This window comes from Lissotriton vulgaris, chromosome 5, assembly GCF_964263255.1.
Source record: "Lissotriton vulgaris chromosome 5, aLisVul1.2, whole genome shotgun sequence".
Lineage (NCBI taxonomy): Eukaryota > Metazoa > Chordata > Amphibia > Caudata > Salamandridae > Lissotriton > Lissotriton vulgaris.
The window spans coordinates 472,779,007-472,803,962 of NC_141693.1; the positions used below are offsets into that span (position 1 = coordinate 472,779,007).

Here is a 24,956-nt window from a genome sequence, read left to right on the forward strand (position 1 = left end):
GGTTTTAAGTTTTTTATTATTTTTAGTACTTGTTCGACAGAAAAAGACTCTGAGTCTTGAGACGGTTCATGGGTCAGTGTATTATTGGCTTGTCCTCCGCCACCGGCCCTGTTTGCTGTTATTGTTCCATTATTCAGGGCAATTGGAGATAGAGTTTCATTGTATAGATGTTCAATGTGGGCTCTCCAGGTTGTTTCCATTACATCCGAGTTATGATGTCGATTCCTGCCATTAGTTAACTGATTAATTTGATCCCAGAAACGCTTGGAGTCCCTTAATTTACATGCATAGAGTAGTTTTGCCCAGATGAGTTCATTGTACTCTTTTTTGGCCAATCTTATGTCCCTGTTATGCTCCTTTCTTGCTTTTGCAATTGTGATTAGGATTCCCTGGTGGTGTTCTGGTCCCCGTGATCGTAATTGTCTGATGTACTTATTTAATTCTCGTTTTTGTTTCCTCAAGTGTTTGGTGTACCAGGCTGCCCCCTTTAAATTTCCTGCTTTATGGCCTTGGACGTGCTTGGAATATTTGTTATTTATGACATGGATGAAAGACTCCCAGGCCTTTATGCTCAGTGTTTCTAGATTAAATCTTTCCAAAAGGCTGGAGTATATACATGTGATATCCTCAATGTTTTCCTTTTTCCAGCAGAGGCGTTTTAAGTTGTAACATTGGGTTAAGGAAGACATCGCCTTTGGTTTCTCTGGGAGTGCGAAACTACCTAGTAAAGTGAACGATTGTGGTAGATGATCGCTTTCTGCCCTATTTTTTATTTGAAAGTTCTCAATGTACGGGAAAAGGTCGTAATCCGTAAACGTGTAGTCGATGGTTTATTTATTTATTTATTTTTAGAGTTTTCTATAGCGCGAACTTGAACCGATTAGGTTATCAGAGCGCTTTACATAGCACCAGTTCCGTTACATGTTATCACAGCAGTTTACATAGAATCAGTTACGTTGCACATTTCAGGATCTTGAACCGATTAGGTTATCAGTGCGCTTTACATAAGACAGCATTCGATGTCCAGTGCCCTCCTCCGCCGTGTAGCGGGGGACCTCTTCCAACCCTCCGAAGTCGTCGAGCTGTCGGGACTAGGCTCCTGGAATGTCAGCTGCCCCTTTTCAAGGCACTTTACATAGAATCAGTTACGTTACACATTTCAGGAACACATTTCTTTTTGCTCTAGTGAGTAGGGTTATCTCTTCACACGGGGGAAGGGGAACACCTGGCTATATTCCAACAGTTCCACAGGCGATTAGTCGTTAAAGCTATAGTTCTAAACACAGGGAGGGGATACACATGGATACAATCTAATAATCACATAGGATACTAGTCGTTAGAGTTGTCTTCTATCCTGACAGGAGGGATGTGACTGGAAACACTCTAAGGGTAATATATAGGGGTGGTAGAGAGTACAAAGGACCACTGCAAACACTACACTAGTACCAGCATAGAGGAGGGGTGGGTGGGATGCAAGGGTCTGGAGGGAAGGGCTAGAGTCCAGCGAAAACTGTCCGAACAAACAGCAGCATTCACAGCATAGATGAAGGGTGGGTAGGATGCAGGGTATGGAGGGAGGGTCTGGTCCAACGAGAAAAGTCCTCCAGAGTCCACCAGGGCACTATCCTCTGCGTTCGTGTTCCCGGAGCCTGTGTCTGCCGGTCAGAGAAAGCGTGTCCCCCAGGGCGCCATCTTAAAGTCAGGCACCGGCTAAACAGCGTGGTCAGGAAGGGGGGGGGGCAAGAGTCTCGGCGGGCGACAGCGGGTGGCAGCGGGGGCCGCAGTGGGAGCCCTACATACCGCTCAGTTGATCAGCGCCTGTCCGACTCGCCCCCGGTCTCCGCTCTCCTCCCTGCCGTTCTTCAGCCCGGGCTGGCAGCGGGCGTCCGCCATGTTGGGTCCCCGGCAGGGACCGATAGCAGCCAGCCAGCGCCGCTCCACAGACACCAGCAACGATGTGGCAGCGGGGGACGCGGCAGGAGCCCCACCCACGGCTCGGGTGCCCAGCGCCCCCCGTCCGACTCGCCCCCGGTCTCCGCTCCTCCTCCCCGCTGCTCTACAGCCCGAGCTGGCAACGGGCGGCCGCCATGTTGGGTCCTCGGCGGGGATCAGGAGCACTCAGCAATCGCCGCTCCACCGGCACCAGCAGCGATCTGGGTAGCCCTGCAAGTGCCCCACACCCTCCGCCACAATTATGAAGCGTGTACGCCGGTTACTTTTTGATACTCTTTTTACTCTTCAAGTTGTTGATAAATATGTATGAGAATTTTAGCAGCGCCAGGCAAGGGCGGGCAGTGAAAGACTTTACCCATATATAGCCATGTCTCATTTAAGCCTGTGCCTACACCAAGATAAGAGGAGGAAGACAATACAGACCCACAGTAGTAGTAAGACTCCACATGCACCTAATTTGCTGCTGACTTTTGGTATTTGGGACTGAAGAAAGAGTTCAGATTGTAACCATGAGGCGCACATACTTTAGGAAGCTTGGTTAGTTATGTCATGTTGGCAACAGTACGTGTGTGGACAAGAAGACAGTCTCAACGATGGAGGTAATACCACCGCCATCATGGGAACAGGATAGAAAAGCAATTCTTAAATAAGAAATACAGATGTAATGGGCACAAGTGCAAATTACTGACATCCACTTGCAATTGCTAAAGCAGAAAGAGTGTCTGGCATTTTGCCGGTCAATAACCATTAGTAGTATCATATTTCAATAACAACTAAATGTACTTATTATAGCACCAAAGGGTAAAATGACAGTATAGAAAGGCCCACGAAACTGGACTGTCCTCAACCCCCCAGCTCCCTCCTCCAATGGCGGCATTAAAATCACGCTCACAAGGACTTTCACATTACGAGCCTGCATCATAGTCAATATATGGTTAGTTTATAAAGTAATAGCCACATTTTCATTGTGAGCGCCAACTTTACAAGTATGTGCTTACCTCCTAACCACTTTAAACCAAGCTTCATAACCAACTAAAATGATCATTTCTTATATTATAGCAACACAAAAAGAATATGGATACATTCAAACATTTACCCCCAATCACAAATCTGGGTTAAATTAATAGTTTTTTTGCTCAACATGCCACCTCAATTTGGACCCAACCATATGCAAATCAGTCTTCACCCTGCTACCCATTGGAACAATGCAGCCCGAACTGCCAGGCCAGGTCCTCCCTGGACTGGGAAAAAAGCATCCTAGGATCAGTTTCAGGGTATCAACCCTCATCAGCCAAGCTAACTTGAATCCAGTGGTATAGCGAGTCCGGGACCCCCGTCTGGGCATGCCCATCCATAAGGGCAACTATAGCAACACAAAAAGATGATGGCTGGAATGCTGAACACTGTCAAACATTCACCCCCCGCCACAGATCTGAGTTACATCCATCGTTTTTTTTATCAACATGTCACCCCACTTTGGACCCAGTCATGGATTTAACCCAGATCTGCGACTGGGGGTGAATGTTTGACAACGCTCAGCATTCTGTTCATCATCTTTTTGTGTTGCTAAATTCTTATATTAAACATGTATTTTAATTAACTGAGCAGACTCATTGTTTCCTAGATTGAGTTTCAAGAGTTCAGGCTTAGTTTACTTCGCTAAAACGATGCCAAACCAAAGACACACCCAGCCCATACTTTCTGGTCAGCATTTCACTTACGAGCAGTTCAATCAAAGTTAATTTGGAGTTAATCTGGATTAGCATAAGTGGATGAGAGTTTCTGCAATATTTGGAGGATTATAATCCCCAAGGCCACTGGGGGGAAAAAATCCTTTGGTACAATGGCGGTCATAATCCTTTCTTCCTCTTCAAACTCAAAGGGTTTCCAACTAAAAACGTTGGTCGGATGGCCAAATTCAGCATTCCACCACCAGCCAGCCAGCCAACCAACCAACAAGTAAGATACACATAGCCTGGAGAGAGATCCGTTTCTACACCAAGCAATGTCTGTGGATGTCCAACTTCTTTCCAACTCAGGCTTAAAGATAAACCCAACTTCTGACATACTAGTCTAGAGCTTCCCTTACCTCTAGTATGTCAGAAGTTGGGTTTATCTTTAAGCCTGAGTTGGAAAGAAGTTGGACATCCACAGACATTGCTTTTTGGGTGACCCTTGTATGTGCTGGGGGCCGATCTGTTGGGCTTTGACCATTGAGCACTTGCATTGAGAGATCATTCAGGCGAATTGCGCATCTCTTACCAAGGGAAACCTGTCGATTGGAGGCTAGTGTAGCCTCCATTGTGTCCTTATTGCAGTTGTGCTGTAAATTCATGTTGAAGTCACCCGACAGTATGATGTTAGCATCTGGGTAGGCTAGTTTTAGTGTTATTAGAGATGTAATAAGTTGTTCGATTCTTAAGCTCTTTTGCTTAGATGCCGGATGGATGTAGATGTTGAGTATGAGGAGAATGTGGAGCAACGAGGCCTTTAGTTTGACACATAACATCCAAGAGCAGTCTAGATCTATTATAGAAGCGTGCCATGGGATATCTATTGAAATAAAGGTGGAGAGGCCCCCTTTTGCTCTTCCGTATTTAGTTGTTCTTTTAGCCGGATTCTGAAATTCTTTGTAGCCGATTATTGGAGAGGGGCTTTTCTGCCATGATTCTTGAAACAAAAGAATATTATACTGTGTTATGAAGTCCATGAAGTCAGGATTTTCTAATTTTGTGTGCAGGCCATGCACGTTCCAGGAACATATGTTGCAACCTTGATATGTGTGTGAAGCTGTTGGGGTTATTCATGCTTTTCCGGTGGGGGAAACTGTCATACTCAGGTGCCGGGAACCCGGGGGCTTGCCTGCTTCAGGATGGTCAAAAGTGATGGTTATTTTCCTGACCAAGGACTCTTTCTCCTTTTTAAGGCAGCGTAGGTCTGGGCCTATTGCGCCTTTTAAGAAACACGTTGGGTGAGGTGGTTGTTGTAATGGACTGGGATAGCAGGAGGGGACTATCTTTTTTAGCTCGATGCCCCATTTGGCAAACGTGTCCTTTTGCTGCCAGATCTGTTCGATAGGAGTATTGTTGATGAATGTGGCAATTGTTAATTCATGACCCGTGGGACTTGAGTTTTGTTCGAACTCAATGCTATCGATATCATTGGAATTGATGTGGCTCAAGGAGGGGAGAGCTTTAAATAATTTGAGCAGTGCAGTTCTGTTAAGGTAGTCGTGCACTCCCCTTGAGACATATTGGGGGTTAAAAACCAATTTATTATTGTTTGGCGTGTCGCACTGCCACTCTTTTACAGAGCTCTTTCTGATATCGTTCTTCGCCACCTTAGGCTCTGGGAAAATCGGAAATAAATCTCGGGGTTCCAGAGTGTTTCTTTGTGTATGGATTTCACCATCCCTGTTTATTTCTAAATTACTGCCTGCAATTGGGCCAATTTCCTGGGTCAAAGTGGCCTTCCCCAGTGTTGTTTCCCTTGTGGTCGTTGAGGTGCACTTTACTATTGATTGTGTGGCCTGAGTTATTTGATTGTTTTTCACCTTACTTGCTGTAGGAATGAATAAACTGTATATTTTTTCTGGCGGAGGTGGCTCCCTTGGGTTGAGATTTAAAGTGCTTTGAATGACAAGCGGTATAGGAGGTGAAGTCGATTGCTCTTTGGGCCTGGCTGATTCAGAGCTATTTTGTGGTATTATGTCATCTTCAGGAATTCCGTTTTGAACAGATCTTAGCCGGAATTGATCTGATGCCTGGCTTGTGTGTTTGGTCTTTCTGGACTTTCTCAGTCGTTTTCTCTCTCGTTTAGTTAGTGGCTTGGATATTTTTGGTTGTCTTGATGGAGACTGCTTACATTGAGCTTGAAATGATAAGTCCAAAGCACTGCAGTTGTCAAGAGTGCCAGGTGGATTAGGTGAAGGTGTAGTTGACTTACTTGGTTCGGTTGATCCGAGGATTGAACTCATTTTGCTGGTTTTAAGCCCCACGGGGGAGTTAAGACCGTCCAGGACCTTTCCCTTTGTCGCTTCTTTTTCAATCACTATTGGTTTTGGGGACTTAGTCAAAGCTCCTCTTGTTGTAACCAGTAATTCTGTCAATAAAGTTGGCACTGAGGCTAGTTTATCGATGATTTGGGTGCAGTGACATTGACACATTTGGTAAGCTGTTTCCCGGTCTCGCTGCACCCTCAAGATCATCTCGTTGAAGCTATGCAACTTTTTTTCCACCCCCTGAACATGAATGGCAAGAATGTTCAGGAGGTCGACTTGGGTATCCAATTTGTCTGCGTGAAGAGTCATTGCCTTGCTGATGATGTCCATTGTATTTAACAGGTGAGGCCAGACTGAGGATGTGGAAGGGCAATTTTGTTCTACTGGTGATTGGCGACCACACTTTTCCAAATGGTGGGTGTGCCCTGTGGGTGGCTCGCTCAGCCGGCCTGAGAAAATAGTGGGTGATGCCTTATTTTGGGAAAGCGGTAAATAGGTGGAGAATCCTGGGTGACTTGATTGGCTTAAGGTCTTGTCGTCTACTTTGCCCAGACTGAGGTCCTGGCAATTGTACTTATCTATTTCCGGTGAGCGGGACAATGAATCAAATTTATCTTGATTATAGGTATTTGAATTGGAGTTCCGCTGGCCGGCAGGAGAGAGGGCTCCAGACATCAAGGGGCTCGGGGTGATTATATTCGACTGATGTGATAGCTCCCTTTTGGTATGCCCGTTTGGGCTACTGTGTCCACTGTAGCTAGATGAAGGTTGTTGTTGCTGTACCGGGGAGAGCATATCCCAAGTTGGCGAGTGAAAGTGAATGAGGGCCTCAGTTACCTGAGAGGGATTACTTTGGCAGATTTCTGAAAAGAGGGGGGCTTTAGGTGTTTGTAATTGGGGGTGTTTGGTGTCTTTGTACTTGTCACCCGTAGAATCCAATCCCATATGCAGGGGTTCTTTCGTTTCGATACAGACTCAGATATGTATCCCAGTAAACCCTCTCCCCCGAGATGACACTACTGTCTACCACGACCTGATAGGCAGAGCTGCAACCTTCCACAAGGTCCAGCTATTTGCTGAGCCTTTAGAGGACAACTTCTTATTTGAGTCTCTCTCCTTCAGCCAACGCTCAGCACAGTACCTGCCGATGCTTAAAGTTATGCTAAACCACACATCTTACACATTTAACGCCCCTGTAAATTCGCAAGTCATCACACCCAGAGTTGACAAAAATATAAAGCATCAAATAGCGACCTCACATACATAAAAGGGCAACTCCCACCTGACCGACTTCGGTATGAACTGGGGTGGCGAAGTGAGCTAAAGAACGATGATGGATTCAACCCAGATCTGTGACTGGGGTGAGTGTCTGAAAAGTTTCAGCGCTCCTTCCATCATCTCCTTGTGTTTGCTAGTAAATCTTCATACTAAGGCCAGAGGCTTCCCTCAGACCTGGTAGATGCCACCCCCTCCCTCAGCCCCATTTGGCAAGAGGACAGGCGGGAAATTAGATATGCAAGTAGACATGTTACACCACCAGACTAGTCATACTCCTTAGGTGGGCAGCCTGATGTGAATCACAAAAAAAGGATTCCACCATCTTGATTTTGGTGGAATTAGTAACTCTGGGCCATGGCTATGCCCACTCCCCACAGGAAGTGGTCATATAGGGGGTGTAGTGACCCCAAGTATAAGTAGCCCATTGGCTACTCCCCTGACCGCCCTTAAATTCAGTATTTATGTGGCCCCTGACAACAGGAACTCAAATTTGCCTGACTAAAGAAGAAAAAGGACCAAGTGAATTTGAAGAAGCGAGACCTGTGGACCCGCTGTGGACATTTGGTGCCAACCCCTGCCTGTCTGCTCCTGTACTGACAATCGTGATAACCCGACTCATGCTGCAGCTGTGCATCATCCAAAAGCCTTGGAGGTCTGCCATCCAGCATCTCCTTTGAAGTGGAGGAGCCATTTGCCGGCAGGCACCGACCACAACGTCTGGTTCACCGTTCTGCTGAACACCGTCACAGCGGCCACCAGGGAGTTGGTCACCGTGCTTCAGGAGACCAGATCCGTCTCCCCATAAAGTTTGGACCAGGGTCGCTGGACACTTAGCTAAACACATCCCCATATTAATCACTTGGATCTGCTAGCTTTTCATCTAGCTCTCAAAGCTTTCCTTCCCCACCTGATTGGCAAGAAAGTCCTGATCAAAACAGACAACATGACTGCCATGTATTATCTGCAAAAGCAAGGTGGCACTTGGTCCCCTCAGCTGTCTCACCTAGCCCATACCATCTGGAGGTGAGCTGTCCGATGCAACATTCTCCTATTAGTGGAGTACCTCCTGGGAAGGGAGAACGTCTTTGCATCTCTCTTCACCAGGAGGTGGAAATAGTCCATGAGTGGGAGCTCCTCCCACAAGTCCTCTCCCCATACTTCTAGCGTTGATGTCACCCAGACATAGACCTTTTTGCCACAGCAGAAAATGCCAAATGCCCAAACTTCACCTCCAGGTTCCCACAACCACAGTCCAGGGGCAATATACTATGGATGAGTTGGTCCAAGATATTTGCTTACACTTTTACACCTCTCCCACTGCTTCAGTTTGTGGTTCGCAAACTTTGGCAGACCTCTATTACCCTCATCCTAGTGGCTCTCACATGGGCACGATAACCGTGGTTCCCCACACTCGTAGAACTCTCAGTAGTTCTCCATGAGGTACTACTGAACAGGCAGGACCTTCTCAAGCAGAGCCATGGAGAAATCAGACACCCAGACCCTAGGTCCCTCAACCTTGCAATCTGGGTTCTGAAGTCCTAGAATTTGATTATTTAAATCTACCACAACCTTGAATTGACATTCTCAAAGAAGCACACAGGCCGACTACTTGTGCCTGTTATTTTGCAAAGTGGAAAAGATTTGTTCACTACTGTCATTACAAACACATTAATCCTTTAGATGCCACTGTTCAAGACATTGTCTGTTACTTATTTCATTCATGCGTTCACACACAGCTTTGCACCCGCATTTAGAAATTTCAGCTGCTTGACCTATACCAGTCGGTTTTCAGAGTGTGCACAGTACCGAAACAGCACTAACTCACATTGTTGATGACGCCTTGAGATCTCTTGATCAAAATGCTCCATGTCTTCTAATCCTTCTTGCCTTGTCCTCAGCATTTAACACCATCAAACATGAAAACCTGATTGCTTTTCTTCAATCTAGGATGGGGTATCAGGCCCTGTCTTAAATTGGTTTGCCTCTTTCTTACATAACCACACCCAAAGAATCAAAATTAACCAACCCCTTGCAACTAGTACCCCAGTCACTATTGGAGTACCTCAAGACTCCACACTATCGCCCACACTTCTCAACCGATTCATGGAACCTCTTTCTGATATTCTGAACCACTCTAACATTCATTACCATATGTATGCTTATGACACTCAACTTTACTTGAAGATCTCCTCTCCAGATGACATAAAAACGCTAATGATGCGCTCCAAAAAACTCAACAGTGGCTAACTCATAATCATCTATTGTAAAATACCCTCAAAACAGATTTCCTTCTGATTGCCCCCACAACCACTCTGCACCTATCCATGACTCAACCAACTTACTGCTCTTAACTGCACCCCTCATGTTGTTGACTCTGCTAGATCTTTAGGTATAACCCTGGACAAATATCTAAATATGCAAGATCACATCAGTGCTACTATTAGGGAAGCCAATCTTCAGCTTAACACTCTAAGGAAAATCAAGTAATTCCTACCGCCTAAGGACATCCAGTCAGCATTCCAATCCCTAGTTATCTCACGTTTGGAATATGGGGTGGTGGCCCTTGCTGGGCTACCTAAAGCTAGTTTGGCTCCACTTAGATGCACCCTGAACTCTTTGGCCAGACTCATCACAGGCTCCAGAAAACATGACCACATCACTCCAGACCTAATTCAACTAAACTGGTTGTCCATCGAATCTAGGATCCGGTTCAAGATATCTTGCCTGCCGCGAACAGCTATTCATTACAACACCCCTGTTTACCTGGCAAACAAACGTACGCTATCTTGCTCGAGTCTGAACTTAAGATGTTCTAATACCCTACTATTGAAACCTCCCAAATTCAATAAGAAAAGAACTTACAATTGTGCTTTCTCTGGACTTGCTCCAATAATATGGAATGCTCTTCCTCCCGAGATCAGATCCAACCCATCTACTGCCTCATTCAAAAAAACATGTCAAATGGCTACTCCTGAATGACCTTCAACAGCATTAGCTCTGATGCCATCTTAACCTACTTCCATCTCCTGTCTGATAATCTTGTATGCCTTTTGTTCAAAGTGTATTATGTTTCTCCTCACGTGTCCTGTTGATTTACTTCTCTGCTGGAACTTTTCAAGTCCCACCAGATTCGCTAACTACCATGGGTCACGGCTATTATTGTGTTTTCCCGTGCTCCCCTATGACCTTGTTATTGTTCAGGTACCTCATTTGTTCCATATTGTTTGTTGTACTCATGCTTTTTCCTCATTACACTCACACTCCTTTGTACAGCACTCTGATACCCGTATGGGTTGTGTTTGCGCTTTATAAAACCTTTCAAATAAATAAATACATTTGCATACCTCGGGTCTAACTTACACTTAGCGGAAGTGGCTGCGATAGCTATAAAACAGACAACATACTTCCCTATTCAGGATTCCAGTCACTAAAGTGGTCCTAGAAGGTCTTAAAAAAAGCCATTCCTTCCAGGGTGCCACCAGCTCCCACTTGGAATCTCAATATTGTATCAACAAAATGAATGGGCCCATAGTTCGAGCTCCTCCACTTTTGCCCCCTTCCGTTTTCATCCTGGAAGGTATCATTCCTAGTTGCTATCACTTCACTTGGTTGTATCAGTGAGCTTCAGACATTAACTTTAGAAGAACTCTTCTTCCAACTACATAGAGATAGGGTGATACTGCGTACCAATCCAACATTTCTTCCAAAGGTTGTGTCTCAATTCCACATTAATCAATCTATCAAATTGCCAGTATTTTTCTTCCAACCTAACGGAGTTGTAAAATGGGCTCTACACACCTTGAATAAAAACAAGCCCTCATGTATTATATTGATAGACCCAAATCATTTAGAAAAACACAACAACTCTTTGTTGCCTTTTCAAAATCACACAAAAGAAAGAGCCATTTCTAAATTAGGCATTGCATGTTGGATTCTCAAATGCATTCAAACATGCTACGCAGAAGCTAAAATAACTTTGCCTATCCTTCCTAGAGCTCACTCCGCTCATAAAAAAATGGCCTCAATGGCCTTTCTAGGAAATATACCTATCGCTGACATATGTAAAGCAGCTACATGGTCTACTCCGCATACATTACAGTGTAGATGTGCTGGCCAGTTAACAAGCCAATGTAGCCAATGTAGTTCTGTGTACATTATTTCAAATAACTGTGACCCCCACAGGTTAGCCACCCCTTATGGAGGAGCACTGCTTTATAGTCTATGCTAAGCAAGTGTATCTACAGCTGCACATGCCTCGAACACAAAATCTTACTTACTCAGTAAGCATCTGTTTATTGCATATAGTGCTGTAGATTCACATGTGCCCCGCCCTCCTCCCACTTCTGTTTATTGCAGTTACTTTAATAAAATATCACAAATTCTTTTCGCATGGCCATCTCACTAGACTGTGTTAAGCTTCAAATTCCATCCTCAACCGGCTTGCGGGAAAACAATCTAACAATGGATTCGATGACCATGCACATTACCAGCAAGAGGAGGTGTCCCTCTAAATCATGACTCAAAAGACTTTCTTTGAAGAAAAACAACTTGCACGCATTCAAGCCCAACATTAAATGGCAGGATTATGCTGAGCTCGTGACTCTACAACATTACATGCCACAAGCAGATGCTTACTGGATAAGTAACATTTTCCTTATTTATGTATTCCTGTTTTATTAATGACCAATTTTTTCCTTTTGTGTTATGGTTTTGTATGTGTCACTATCATTTCAAATGCAGATCAAACAAATTAGCTATTTGATTTCCCTGGATTAGGAACAAGAACCTGATCCCACTTTATTACTGCACTTATATGCGTGCAGGAATCTGTTCCACTATCCTCCGAACTAGGTCCTAAAACCATATACTCATCTATTAGCAAACTCATTCTAGGTAGAAGAACCCCATGCATACAGATTCGCTGGAACCTCTTACTGACCGTTAACACCACACAGTTACAAGTAAGAATCTTCCATCCACCCTATACTAGCACAGGCATGATCTTCTTACCCACCTCACAGCACCCTATTCTCTGTGCAAGATCTTCATTCCTATCCTCTAGCACCCCAGGCAACGGGCAAGATATTCATGCCTTCTACTAGTTGAAGAAATGTTCCTTTCTACTTTGTCACTGTATGGTTTTGTGACAGGATTTCACATGCTAACACCCTAATTCTCCCAACCAGGGAGAGCAAGATACTCCCTTTGAGTTATTAAACAATGATGTGCCTAAAAAGCAGCCCTTTACAAAAACTATATGCAAAAAAAATTGGGAAGCAGGTGATGTGTTAATGATTACACTGTTTTTGCTGTCTGTCTTTGGAACTAGGGGTCTGATTTAGGGTTTGGTGTACAGGTTATCCCATCACAAATGTAACCAATATCCCTTCTGCCTTATTACAAGTGTCATCGAATATAATGCACTTAAAATAAGGCAAGTGGGATATCTGTCATGTTTTTGATCAAGGAACCTCTCCACCAAACTCTGAATCAGTCCCCAAGTCATAGAGGAAGTCCAGAGCCCATATTTGTGTAAGAAATTGGATTATTATTTGGAGTTAGCGGCTACACAACTCGATAGAATAATTGCAAACCTTGTAAGAGTGAACACTCAGTCACTATATAAACCTGAACTCAACCCTTGGTAGCTTTGGCCCAGAGCAGACAGGCGTAACTTAGAGTAATGTGTAAAGCCTTTCTGCAGTATCAAAATTATTATTATTATTAACGAATTTTTTAAATTTTTAAAACAGTTATAAAGTCAAAATGTAAAGCAATATAAATCCCAACCCGAATTAGAAAACTAGAGTAAAATGTAATAAACAAAATAAAACAAAATGGGCAATAATCCAATTACAGGTTATGGACATACGGATTTTTAACGTTTTATGTAGAAATAGCGCCAATAAGCACAAAGTGCCAATGATAATCAATGGTTGCGGTAGAACGAGACTTAGATGCATTTTGCGGCTGACCATGATAAAGCATGGATCAAATACACCAACCAGGTTCGCCCTGGTCAAAGATGTTGCCTTCTGACTTAGTCCTTTAAGTCCCAAACCACCACAAGAGTACACTTCTAAAGCCCCTCGAGACCTCAGGCGAGGCACTTAGAGACTCACAGGAAATCAGGCAGAGGACAATAGGGTCCAATCTACAGCTATTGGCCGCTATTCAGCTGGGCAGTTGCAGGAAAGGCCTTTCATGGCTTGTTGTTTCATTATAGCTTCAAAAAGAGGTTAGCCTCATGATCCTTGGAGTCCACTGTTTGTCCTGAGTACAAGAGGAAGCATGTCCAGTTCTTCAGGGCTCCTCTTTGGTCACAGACAGCAGGTCTAGTTCCTTTCTATTCTTTCTCAGGTCCAGGAGAATTCTGAAGTAAGTGGCTGGACGTGCCACTTCTATGCCTGGCACAAGGTAGTAGGTGGGAAAGACTCTTTGGCACACCTTAACCAATGAGGTAAAAGTTCCCAGGTCCAACTCCACCCACATTGGGCATTTTAAAGATGGATGTTGAAAGTTTTCAACTACACTAATATTTGGGTCTGAGAGCTGGGGTATGTGTGTGAAGTGACTATGGTAGTCCTAGTGGCCTCCTGCACCTAACCCTAAAATCCAGTATGTGGCTGCCACTGTACCCCCAATAAATCCAGAGACAGAAGTCTAGTGAACAAAACAGGGTTCGTTAATCCGACAGTGAATACACAAGAACTGCCTTGCCATCCTGTTATCTGCCTATTAAGTGCTCTCCAAAGTGTAATATGTAAACCCAGCACACTTTTCAAACAGGATTTGACACTGCAATATAAAAAGGATACTCACAGCCCTACACGGCACATTCTGTGAAATTCATTGGAGTCATCTCTGCCCATTCAGGTCAGTTTATTGTTGGTCCTGGGAAGCATTTTTTGCCTTTTTCGCACCTATTATGGTGCTACTCACTGGCTGGGAGAAGCTTTAAAGGAAATGCAAATTAGCCTGTAGGAACTTCAGTCAGAGCAAAGGTAACTTTCCAAAAGTTACTTTTCCTTAATATTTATTGAGAATCCAACTTTAAACTTGAAATGTATTTTTAATGACTATTAAAAATAGTTGTTTTATTATTTTTCTAGTTAGTCTCATTCTGGATTTACAGTATTAGGATTTTAATCTGTTCTCCAGTTTTCTAAATAGATCAACGAGGCCTTCCACAGTAAAAAAAAAGTGCTTTTGGTTGGTAGTCACTGTAAGGACATGCTAACATTACATTTCTACATATCTTCCTACTATGCAGCCTGCCTTGTAGGCAACAATGCCTACTTAAGGATGACTTATTAACATGTAAAATTGAGGTTTTGACTTGCCAAAAGAGTTTATTCTGACAGGTCAAATTGTATCTTTTACCCTGCTGCAGTTCCAGCTACAGAGGATAGGCCTGAATCCATATATTACACTGTCATTAGGTTGGGTGGCACAATAGTGAGGTTTAACTTACATTTTATACCATATAATAGGGTCTTTATATGTAAGTTAAATATACCAATTAGGAATCTGTCAGTTAAACCACGTTTAAAGATGGAGCACAGACACTTTACCACTGGTTAACAGATTAAAGTGCGCAGATTTCTAAAGCCAGCAAAAGACATTAATATACGATGACCACGCAGAAAAGGCTGATTCCTACAATGATGCGCCAAGGGGCATAAGAGGTCAATGTGAACTTGATTCTATGGTGTTAAAAGATGTGAGACGAAACTTTATTATTTTTATTTTCCAGTTTTCAAATATAGAAATATTATACAAATGTAATCGTTCACCAATACTTCAGTGTACATTGTCAAACAATAGTCATATCAATGAGTGTCTCCACAAGAAGAAAACCTTTCATGTACTGCCTCGCCATTTTACCAGTCAAAGTGATAAAAAGAGAAAGCTAAGCACCTTCTACAAGAGAGTCAACAAGCTAACCTCATTCACTACTAAAATGGCATTATGGAACTATAGCACAGGATGAAAGCGCTAATCCCTTTTTCTCACAACAAGTCAAAGTCAAAATTACCTTCAAGAACAGTCAAACCAAAGCTAACAATTTCATCAAAACATCTGCTGACATGGTGGAACAAGAGTTCTGTCTAAAGACACAAAATTGAGGTAGAAGGGATGGGTAAAGCCAAATTTGGGACCTGATTTCTAAACCAAAGTTCCTAACCTGTCTCTTTACTGCTTCTCTCTTCTTGGAGACTGGTAAAATTGTGGCAATTCTCTTGAAAAGCAAAGTGGTGTTTTATACCCTTTCGACGAGCAAGGCTGTGATTCGCTGTGTCACTTTTCCCCAAGAAAACACCACCAGCAATGTGCTGCCACTTCTTTCTTCAGTTAGAGAAGACAGCAAAACCAAGAACAGGGATAGCTCAAGTTGTTTCTCAGTTTACATTGAGATTGCAAGAAATAACCACAGACAAATGTGTGAAGAACAATTTTTTAGTTGGCCATACATCACAAACCACTATGGGTACCCTCACAAGATATATTCTAGGTGGGAAACATCCTTTACAACGCAACTTTTACCACGCAGTGCTATTACAATGCAGGTTTTACAACGAAAACCATTACAACACATTGTGCTGGGGGCGCTCTAGGATAGGGAATAGATTTAATTTACTATCCAACACCTTCCCTAGTGTCCACGGGGACTGGAGTTGGAATATAAACTATTCACTATCCAGCACCCCAAAGCGCTATGCGTTGTAATGGTATGCGTAGTAAAGCCTGCGTTGTATCAGCATGCGTGGTAAAAGCATGCGTTGTAACGTCATACATCCATTCTAGGTTCAGGAAAGGGGAAATTATCAACTCAACAATGAACATTCCTGCTAACCTGTATTTCTTCTCAAAAAGAATTAATTATACCACGAACAACTGACGCCGCTTACTATTTCATTCTCTATATTATCAGTCGTCACAGTAATCTTTCTCAAAAGCAACCTCTTCCCTAGCAACTTTTATTGACCCAATAAAGTTCTTAACCTCCTCAACCCTGAAGAATGTATCCAATAAAAACAAGGTTTTAATTTTCCAGGTAAGCACTGCAGGCAACTATATTTAATAGCATGTGAATTTATGTATGGTCCTATGCTGGAGTAGGGAATGTTACTTACCTTTGACAAGTCTTCTCCAGCATTCATATATTTCCAATGGTTCAGATGTGACCTCTTTTCCTAACCAGTGGGACTTTTAGAGAACATCACTTCCCCCTTTTTCCATGCCCTAAAAGTGGAAAATGGCTGCAGAAGGTGTAGCTTATTGACAGTCCACTTGGTGGCTCAGAGAGAAGAGCCCAAAGGCTAAAGAGGGAGTGTTGAAGTGAAATGGTTTATGTTCTACTGTGTTTTTAATGTAATGAGAAATCTTAGCTGGGTGATACCAGTGCTGGAGAAGAGTTGATACAGTTAAGCAGCTTTTCCTTCTAGTATATACGAGCCGAGTTTACCTTTTAGCACCTTTATAATAGATGCTTGAAATACAATAAACACTTAGCTTGCATTCACAGGATAAATGCAGGAATCCACCAACTCTGTGTGCAGTTATAATCTCCATTGGAAACATGTAACCAGTGCAGTTTCTAACATACCCTCTTTTCCAACCCCTTTTGATTTGTGTGCACACCTCTTGATGTCAGCCTGAAGCGAGCCAATGAGGAAAAGGAACAGAAGCTATCCATCTTGGAGGAAGCAAGGCTAGTGGTTGAAAAGGAGGCGACTGATCTGCGGTCCAGCCTGCGTGAGGTAGAAAAGTCACGCTTGGAAGCTCGTAGGGAGCTACAGGAACTAAGGCGGCAGGTAAGGTCCAGCAACATTTCTAGATTAACTAAATCACAAGTTAGGCTTGCATATGATGAAATGTCAGTTAAGGAACACTGATATGTTCATGAGGTAGGAGGGTGCATGAGGCCTGTGGAGAACTGCAACAGAGTAGTAAGTCCATGGCAGAGCTTAGCCCAGGCCGTGCCAGCCCAGGTGAGTCCACAGTTTACTTGCCATGTGCTGCATCACCAGATATGGGTTCCAGGTAGGGGGAAGAACTAAGCAAATAAGTAAAATTTACTGGGAGTTGCAAGAACGAGAGATGAGTCCGCACAGTACCTCTGTTTTCAGCATGACATCTATGCACATGGGTGGTTGTGGGTTAAGACCTGTTTTGCATTGACTATGTAGAGTGCTGCATGAGGAATCTGTTTTCTGTGCTTTTTATATTTGTGTGGTCTTCTCATTCAGTCCTGGGACTTTCAGCTACTTGGCAGTGTTTGTGATGGGTACTGTTGTTATCCATTTATGACCCACAACCACCTATACGGATACACTTATATTGCATAACAACATTCTGCTTTTGCGTTCTGTATGGCAGTAGCAAAGTCTAACTTCGAACTCTTATTCTATTTAGCAGTGGTCACATGCTATAAAAGAGCATTAGTCAGTATACAACAGTGAATATCCAGTTGGTGCAACAAATATTTGAAGACTAGAACTGTCCTCCTTGATATGTAGAATAGGACTTCTCAAACAATGAAGTGCAAAAACAGAAGGTGCTAGCACCTTCGGGGCCAAGAATCAACTCAAAAGGAATTTATAACATTTGCAGGGTTTGTGCTAGATTTTCCAGTGCATTAAGCCCTATAGCCAATGTTTTTCCCTTTTCATGAAGACACCTACCAGCAGGTTCCTGTCACTGGCAGATGTCTTCTTTACGCTAGTTTGAAGAGTCCAAATCAGGAAGTATCAAAATGGCCACCTTGAGAGTAACAACTCATTCTGCTTCGGGAGATCTCAAGCTGAAATCCTTTATACCGACTGACCACATTTCTGACAATCTAATTTTGCTTCTTATACTCAGCATCTATTAAAGATTCAGTTAATAGCTACTGATTTTCATTTTACATGCTATTTAGAGAAGTATCAAAGGAACAGAGAAAAGAAGAGCGCTATCTCAACCTGACAAGGAGGGAGCTATAGCTAAGTACTGGGGGAAAAAAAGTGACATTGACTTCCTGTACCCACATCTAGCAGCTCTCATGGTCCCCTGTTGAAAGGAAGTAGCCGGGCAGAGAATCTCTATGGAATGGACAGTTGCCAGAAACCTGACAGGATCAATGAGGCTTGAACCTCCCAAAAACACTCCTTCTCAGCTTCTCAGAGCAATACCTCCATCCGGAATTGGAGTGCTGTGGCTCGAGGATGCTATCCAAGTGGCCTTCGATAAAGAAGAGCTGAGAGGTTTCAAACCACATCGGGAGACCTGATAGAGACCATCAGAATATATCTTCTCAGTCGGATCTCATTCTTGATTTTCCTCTCAATATTCTCTTGTGCTGGATTGGAGATGGTGGTATTCTTTCTTCAGTGCAACACTCAAAGTCATCAAAACCCAAAGGAGTTGTGAACAAATGTTGGGTCCTTGCACTTAAATCTAAGTTTCTGAAACACAAGTGCCTTTTTTTAATTGCTACATCCAACCAATACTTGGTAAACCACAAAGAAGGTCTATATCTGATAGCTCTTGCACCTGCCATGTTACAGTGTACGCGGAATCCATCACAACCGTGAATCCAGGAAGGAAAGTTACATTTTTCTGCGCCTGTTACCCCGATTTATGTCATAGGATGGCAGTTATTAAATATGATTTGAGAGTATTCTTTCCTTAGGAAAAGCCATTGCTTTCCCTCACACACCTTCGGGTCTCTGGTTGAAAATTATTATTCCTACTACTGGTCATAATAGTTTCCTTAACTGTCAAGACAAACCAGCATCTACCACTGTGGGCTTTAACACAACTTGATGCCACTGCTAACTCTTCAGTTGACAGTTGCTTTGATCCAAAGGCTCCAAAATGCTTCATCGTTCCTGGGACCTGTGATTGAGTTGGCTACACATAAGAAGTAGAAATCACTCCCATCAGGCGTCTGTAATTCTGTACTACACCTTCATGCTTACCCCTCTCTTTAACTTCTAAACTGCATAACTCTACTGGTAAAAACTAGGCCCTTTCATCTTCCTCATCTAACCAGCCACTTTTGCACTACTTCTTAGTCACTGCATTTTCTCCCTCTATTAGTTCAGACCAGATATCTCTTTCATCAATGATTAAGTAAACTAGTTTCCTTTGTCTCTACCCTCTTTATTCTCTAATAATGCTTTGATCATGTGGTTACTACTTCAAGCACAACCTAAAGCTTTTGCTATTTTTCTATAAATGCCATTACATCAAGTTTCACATCACTGAGCTGATCAGCTGTCCTTGCTTAAGCTATGGTCTTTTAACCCCTTAAGTGCTGCTGACGGCCAATGGTCGTCAGCAGCGCTACCTCCCCAGTGCTGCGCACGACCATTGAACGTCCATTCAGCACTAGTTCTAATGGACAGCGCAGCACTGGGGAGAAATGTTTACACGCAGCTAAGGTGTTAATAGCTTACTAGAAGACAGACTGTTCACCTCATTTTAGGGCCTATCAAAAGTACCTGATATAGCACTATCTCCCATGCAAATAATTATGTTTGTTTCTTTAGTTTTGCACCCTTAGAGGTCATGCTATCTCAAAAATCTACTGTAGGTACCTACAACCCTGCTTGAAATGTTTGACCTTCACTTAAAACATCTGATTGTCGCTTGCCCTTTTTTCTTTGAAAGACCCTCTCCCCAGCTCTCAATTTCAGAATGCCTACCCTTGTAGCACAGCCTATAAAGATGGGGATATATCCCTCAGAGTACATGACAAATCACAATAACCAATTAATTACCTACTAACCTTGGGTTCCTGAGCAGTGTTCTGCACAGCATAAAACACACCAATGCCTTGTCGGGGTAGTAAGCACTAAATAAGTACAATTACAATGTATTACCTCTGGGCAATTCTATTCTAATCCTTCATTCAATAATATTTAGCCTCTATTCTATCCAGTGCAGCTGCACTAGGACACGGTCCTGTAGATTTTATCCAATCACCTACTGCTGTCTATCATGGCCCCAGTACATTTTATCCATTCATTTACTGCTAACTATCATGGCCCTGTAGATGTTATCCAGTCATCTCTGCTATTTATCATGACCCTGTAGATGTTATCCAGTCATCTACTGCTATCTGTCATGGCCATGTAGATTTTCTTCAGTCCTCTAATGCCATCTGTCATCTTGTTTTCACAATTTTATCTACGAATTTGTCTGAGAACTGTTGCACTGCACTAATTTCATACTGTAGGGTCCTGTCCCCCTCTTTAGCTTGCCCCTTGGCTCTATTCCCTGTCAGTTTCCCTGACCCTCCGTCAAGTTCATTCTCTTGAAGGTGTTAAACAGCATGCACTTACTTCCCTACTTCACCTACAAAGTAGCCCCTTCAGACTTTTGATAATCCTAGTGGTTGCTGCCTATTCGGATACCAATATCCTGGTTATACTACTATCCTCAGTCTGTTCTCTGTAGTAGTACTTAACTCGTCAGGGTTCTCCACCCTTTCCTTTCTGACAAAATCCCCTTTCCTTGAGGCCTCTCACCCTGGACAGATATGGTCAACTCATCGCTTTTTAATCATGTGCCTTTCAAAGAACCTACCTATTCCCATTTTACTGACCGAAATTCTAACATTGCACTCCACCTAAGATTGGAAAGGCATTGAAAAGGGGGTCCTATTACAAACAAATAGTGCTTCAACAAAATGCACTACATTCATTCTCTGACTTTTCTTCACTTTCATTCGACATCTATCTTCCTTAATGCGTGGACTTTTTGCAAAAACAATGACTGCTCAAAACTGAAGGAGGCCTAGCCAGCAATCATAAAAACAAATTCTCTGTGAAGCCGTAAATTCACACTAATTCTCCTTCTTGGAACTGTCACATAGAACACAACCTTCTATTTTTGCATAATCTTCCATCCATCAGGGAATGACTCTACATCTCCAGAACACTTAATCAAATTCCTAACTTCCATACTATTCCAATACTTAATTAGTACACCAGTAGATGTTAAGATTCCCTTAATCATCACTAAAAACCCTCCCCCATTAGTTTATCTGAAATATATTCTTCATATGGCTTACCTCATTTGCAACTCACTGCAAGTGCAACAGTCTCGATCTGTTCATAGACTTCCAGGATACTATAAACATTGAAAAACACATTTAAATAGACTGGTCGGACCACTGATCCATTATCTTTTACACTGTCAATTTAGAATTCTGTACAAATAATTAAAGAAAGCTAACAACATTTGGAGAAGACACATAAAGAACATCTCCCATACTGTACTGTTCAAAAACCTCAGGACCATAACTTCCAACCTCAGTAGTCTTCAGGATACAGAAGATCTGTCAAACTAATACAAAACTGCACCAGTGACCATTATGAACAAAACAGCGGCACTCGGTGTCAAAGAAAGAGCCTTCAATTCTAGGGACAACAAATAACCTTACATCAGTAAACGAGAAACCATAAAATGTGAAAAAGCATGAGGAGACCGTTACAAACTACTGAATCTTTACCAGCCTTAAAACACATTCACACGGACATGATTATCAAGACAAAAATAAATCATTACAAGAACAACTCCATAAAGCAGCCAAGTGCCTCAAAGTTTTGTTCCAGATACAAACACCGTATCAACCAAATCTGAAATCCAAACACGACGACGGTTTGAAGATTGCTAACAGAATTTTCAACTTCTTCAAACAGAAAATCTCCAATTTTCTCAAAGAACTAAAAAAAAAATTGACCTCTGAAACTTCACCATGATTGTCATCCTTCAACAATCTCGACCTTCAATATTTATTGAAAATCTTCAATGAAACCTTCAGCCTGTGTTGATTACCACATTCAGAATCATTATAGTATCTCCTTAAAACTTTACCTATTTACCCCTTTTCTGAAGAAACCCAGCCGTTACTTTCAGGACTTCCAAAATCTTAGACAAGTAACCAAATTGACCTTCTTTGGAAACGTAATTGTAAAGACTGTTTCCATGTAACTACTGGCTCATATTTAAAAAAATAACCTCCTAAATGCTTATCAAATATTAAGTAAGTAAATCTTTATTGCTCAGTTAATTAAAACTGTTGCAAAGAGTAGCATATAGTACATTATTTAAATACAATTGTTAAAAAAGATATAAAATGATAATAGCTTCATGTGACATATAGAACTTTCTACAGACATTTACACTTCTTTCGCACTGGCCATGGGTTAAAAAAATATAGTAAGTCCCTTATTTAACCTAAGGTGGCTGTATCAGAAAGTCTTGCTCCTTGGTTTAAGCCGCGCTGTAATATAGGCTTGGTACATAAAAAGTTGTTATTCGAGGGAGTCGATTAGCTTGTGGCAATCAGCTTCTACTATTTTGTTGTATGCTGGCTTGCGTTCGGGTAGCTGTACCTTGCCCATACTAAGAGGTTAGTTCAATGTTCTTTGCCCCTTTGGATTTGCTTTGTCGATTGCCTGCCTTCTGTCATTCTTGTTTCTTTTCTGCTTTCTCGCAAGAATTTGACAAGGTGGCTTGCTAGTTGAATGTTTTTTCCGTCGAAGCAAGCCTTGACTGCTTGCCGGCATGTTCTTATTCCTAGGTTATTAAGGGACGGTTTTAGATGATACCTGCGCTCTTTGTCCAGACCTGTGCAGGTGCATATTAAGTGCAGGATGTCTTCTTTTGCGTTCCCACATATTCGGCAGTTTATTGTAGCTTGGGGCCTTTTCCATGGGGGGGGGGAAATGATTTTGTGATGGAAGTAAGCCCAGCCGTAAGCGTAAGCACTTCTCCTTTGTGCGCCTGGTGAACCCAACTCCTAAATAGCTTTGACAGAAGCTGCTTCTGTAGCTTTGGATAACTATCCAACCATGAGCCTATCAATTAGGATTTCATCCCCGGTGCAGCATAGAAACTACTGTTTGTATACTACTGGATGGCATACTTAGAACCTTAGATTGGGGTGACTCTTGTCTTCAGGGTATGCTAAACCTGTCTTCAGCATTTGATAGTACAAACCATGAAACTCTTCTCGCCATCTTATCTTCCAGAATAGGAACTGAAGGTCATGTGCTGAAGTTGTTCTCCGCCTTCAAGATCTCAGTTAGTTCAAATGGTTCCTTTAAATCTTCTACTTTACCAATAAAGTGTGGTGTACCCAGGGTTCAAAATTAACTCTCTTCTTATTTAATCTATACATGGAAACCAACCCCGAGTACTAGTTGTGTCATTTACTGTTTTAAGTGGATCTCTTTGCTGTTCATGTGGTGAGGTCAATGCTATATTAACACCACAATAAAGTAAAATAAAAATAAGGTCGTTAGCCCAATTACCAAGCCTTTATTTTGCTTTAGGACACTAGCAGGAAGCCAGAACCCATTTAAGTGTATACTTTCTTAAAAACTAAACAACTTCCTTCAGTCAAGAGGAAGTGCATATTCCCATTTCCTTCTGAATGAATCCAGTAGCTGGTAAAGGGGACTGGTCGGGAAATGGTCATGGTAGTTTTGTTTATTCAATATGGACTGCGTGATCACCACCTGCAATGTTTTCTGGGTGTTGGCCAGCACAATATACAGAAAAGCGGAAAGTATACGAAAAGTGGAGCAAGAGGGAAAATGGTTTAATAGTGACGGGCTTACTTGATGACTACAGAGGTCACATGATGCCATAACCACAGATGATGAAGGCAACCTGCAAAGAAGTCACCATCTTATGCAGACTCGCACACTGTGTGCCAGGGGACACCAGCAGATGGTTCCTTGGTCCCAAACACATTAAACACTCATTACTCCACACAGTACACACCAAATACTCAAAGGAAAGCAAGGACCACTGTTATGGTGAACTGGTGAGATAGCAGGCAGCCTGTCCACGAGGAGTGCAGGTAAAAAAGTTCTACACTTTGAAGCAGCTGCCACAAAATACCACTGCTCTCATAACCTGATATGAGGTAGAAGCAGACACCCTCAACGTTCAGTGGTTTTCACTTTGAAAGTACTCTCTGTCAGCAGAGACTAATTTCTTCTGTCAAATGTCTCTATTAAAATGTAGGCCATGCCAGTTGATTTGCAGATTATCATGTAACTGGAGGGAAACCAGAAAAAAATTCTCAGAATGGAACAGCTTTTCCAGTGTACGCAAATATGTCTTTCGCTGTAGCTTTAGAGCATCTGTGTTTCAGAATTAGCTGTAGTGTGGTAAGTGAGAGGCTCATTATTGTATTTAGAGGCTTGGAATGGATCCAGAGTAGGCCTGAGTGGAGTTTGCAGAACTCCACTAAGTGACCCAAAAACTCCACTGCGTAACGCGGACTTTCGCAAGAGACGTAGTGTGTTACGTCGCACCATTTGTGCTGATTTTTAGCGCCTGGTGTTTGTCCCGCATTGTTAGATCAGTGAAAACTTCACCACGTGCAGCTCATGAGGGTGCTGATTCTTTCTGCCTCGTGAGTAGATGTTCTACTCGAGCTGCAGCTTCCCCAACTCGAACGGAAGGTTTCTTAACGCGAGCTGTAGCGACAATCCGCGACCACCCACATTTAGACATCTCACCGGAAGGTGAACTTCGTGCGCTGCACAGAGTGGGAAAACCCCTCAAACTCTGCGAGCGGAGTGGAATTTCACACCCTGGACTCATCCAGAAACCAGAGGTGCATTACTGAGATATTTGAATAAAATGAAACCTCATACTGTGGAACTCCTATTCATGGTCTAAGGCAATTGGATAGGCACATCCTCTGAGT

The 24,956-nt window shown here is 42.7% G+C and overlaps 1 protein-coding gene across 3 annotated transcripts in view; it reads left to right on the forward strand.

Moving 5' to 3' along the window:
- The window catches only part of CROCC (ciliary rootlet coiled-coil, rootletin), a 463,946-nt gene that overhangs the window by 272,479 nt on the left and 166,511 nt on the right, over positions 1–24,956 (forward strand). For all 3 annotated transcript variants that reach the window (XM_086921919.1, XM_086921920.1, XM_086921921.1), the window contains one exon: positions 16,890–17,049. In XM_086921919.1, the coding sequence (XP_086778045.1) occupies positions 16,890–17,049 (160 nt within the window). The remainder of the gene's footprint in view (positions 1–16,889; positions 17,050–24,956) is intronic.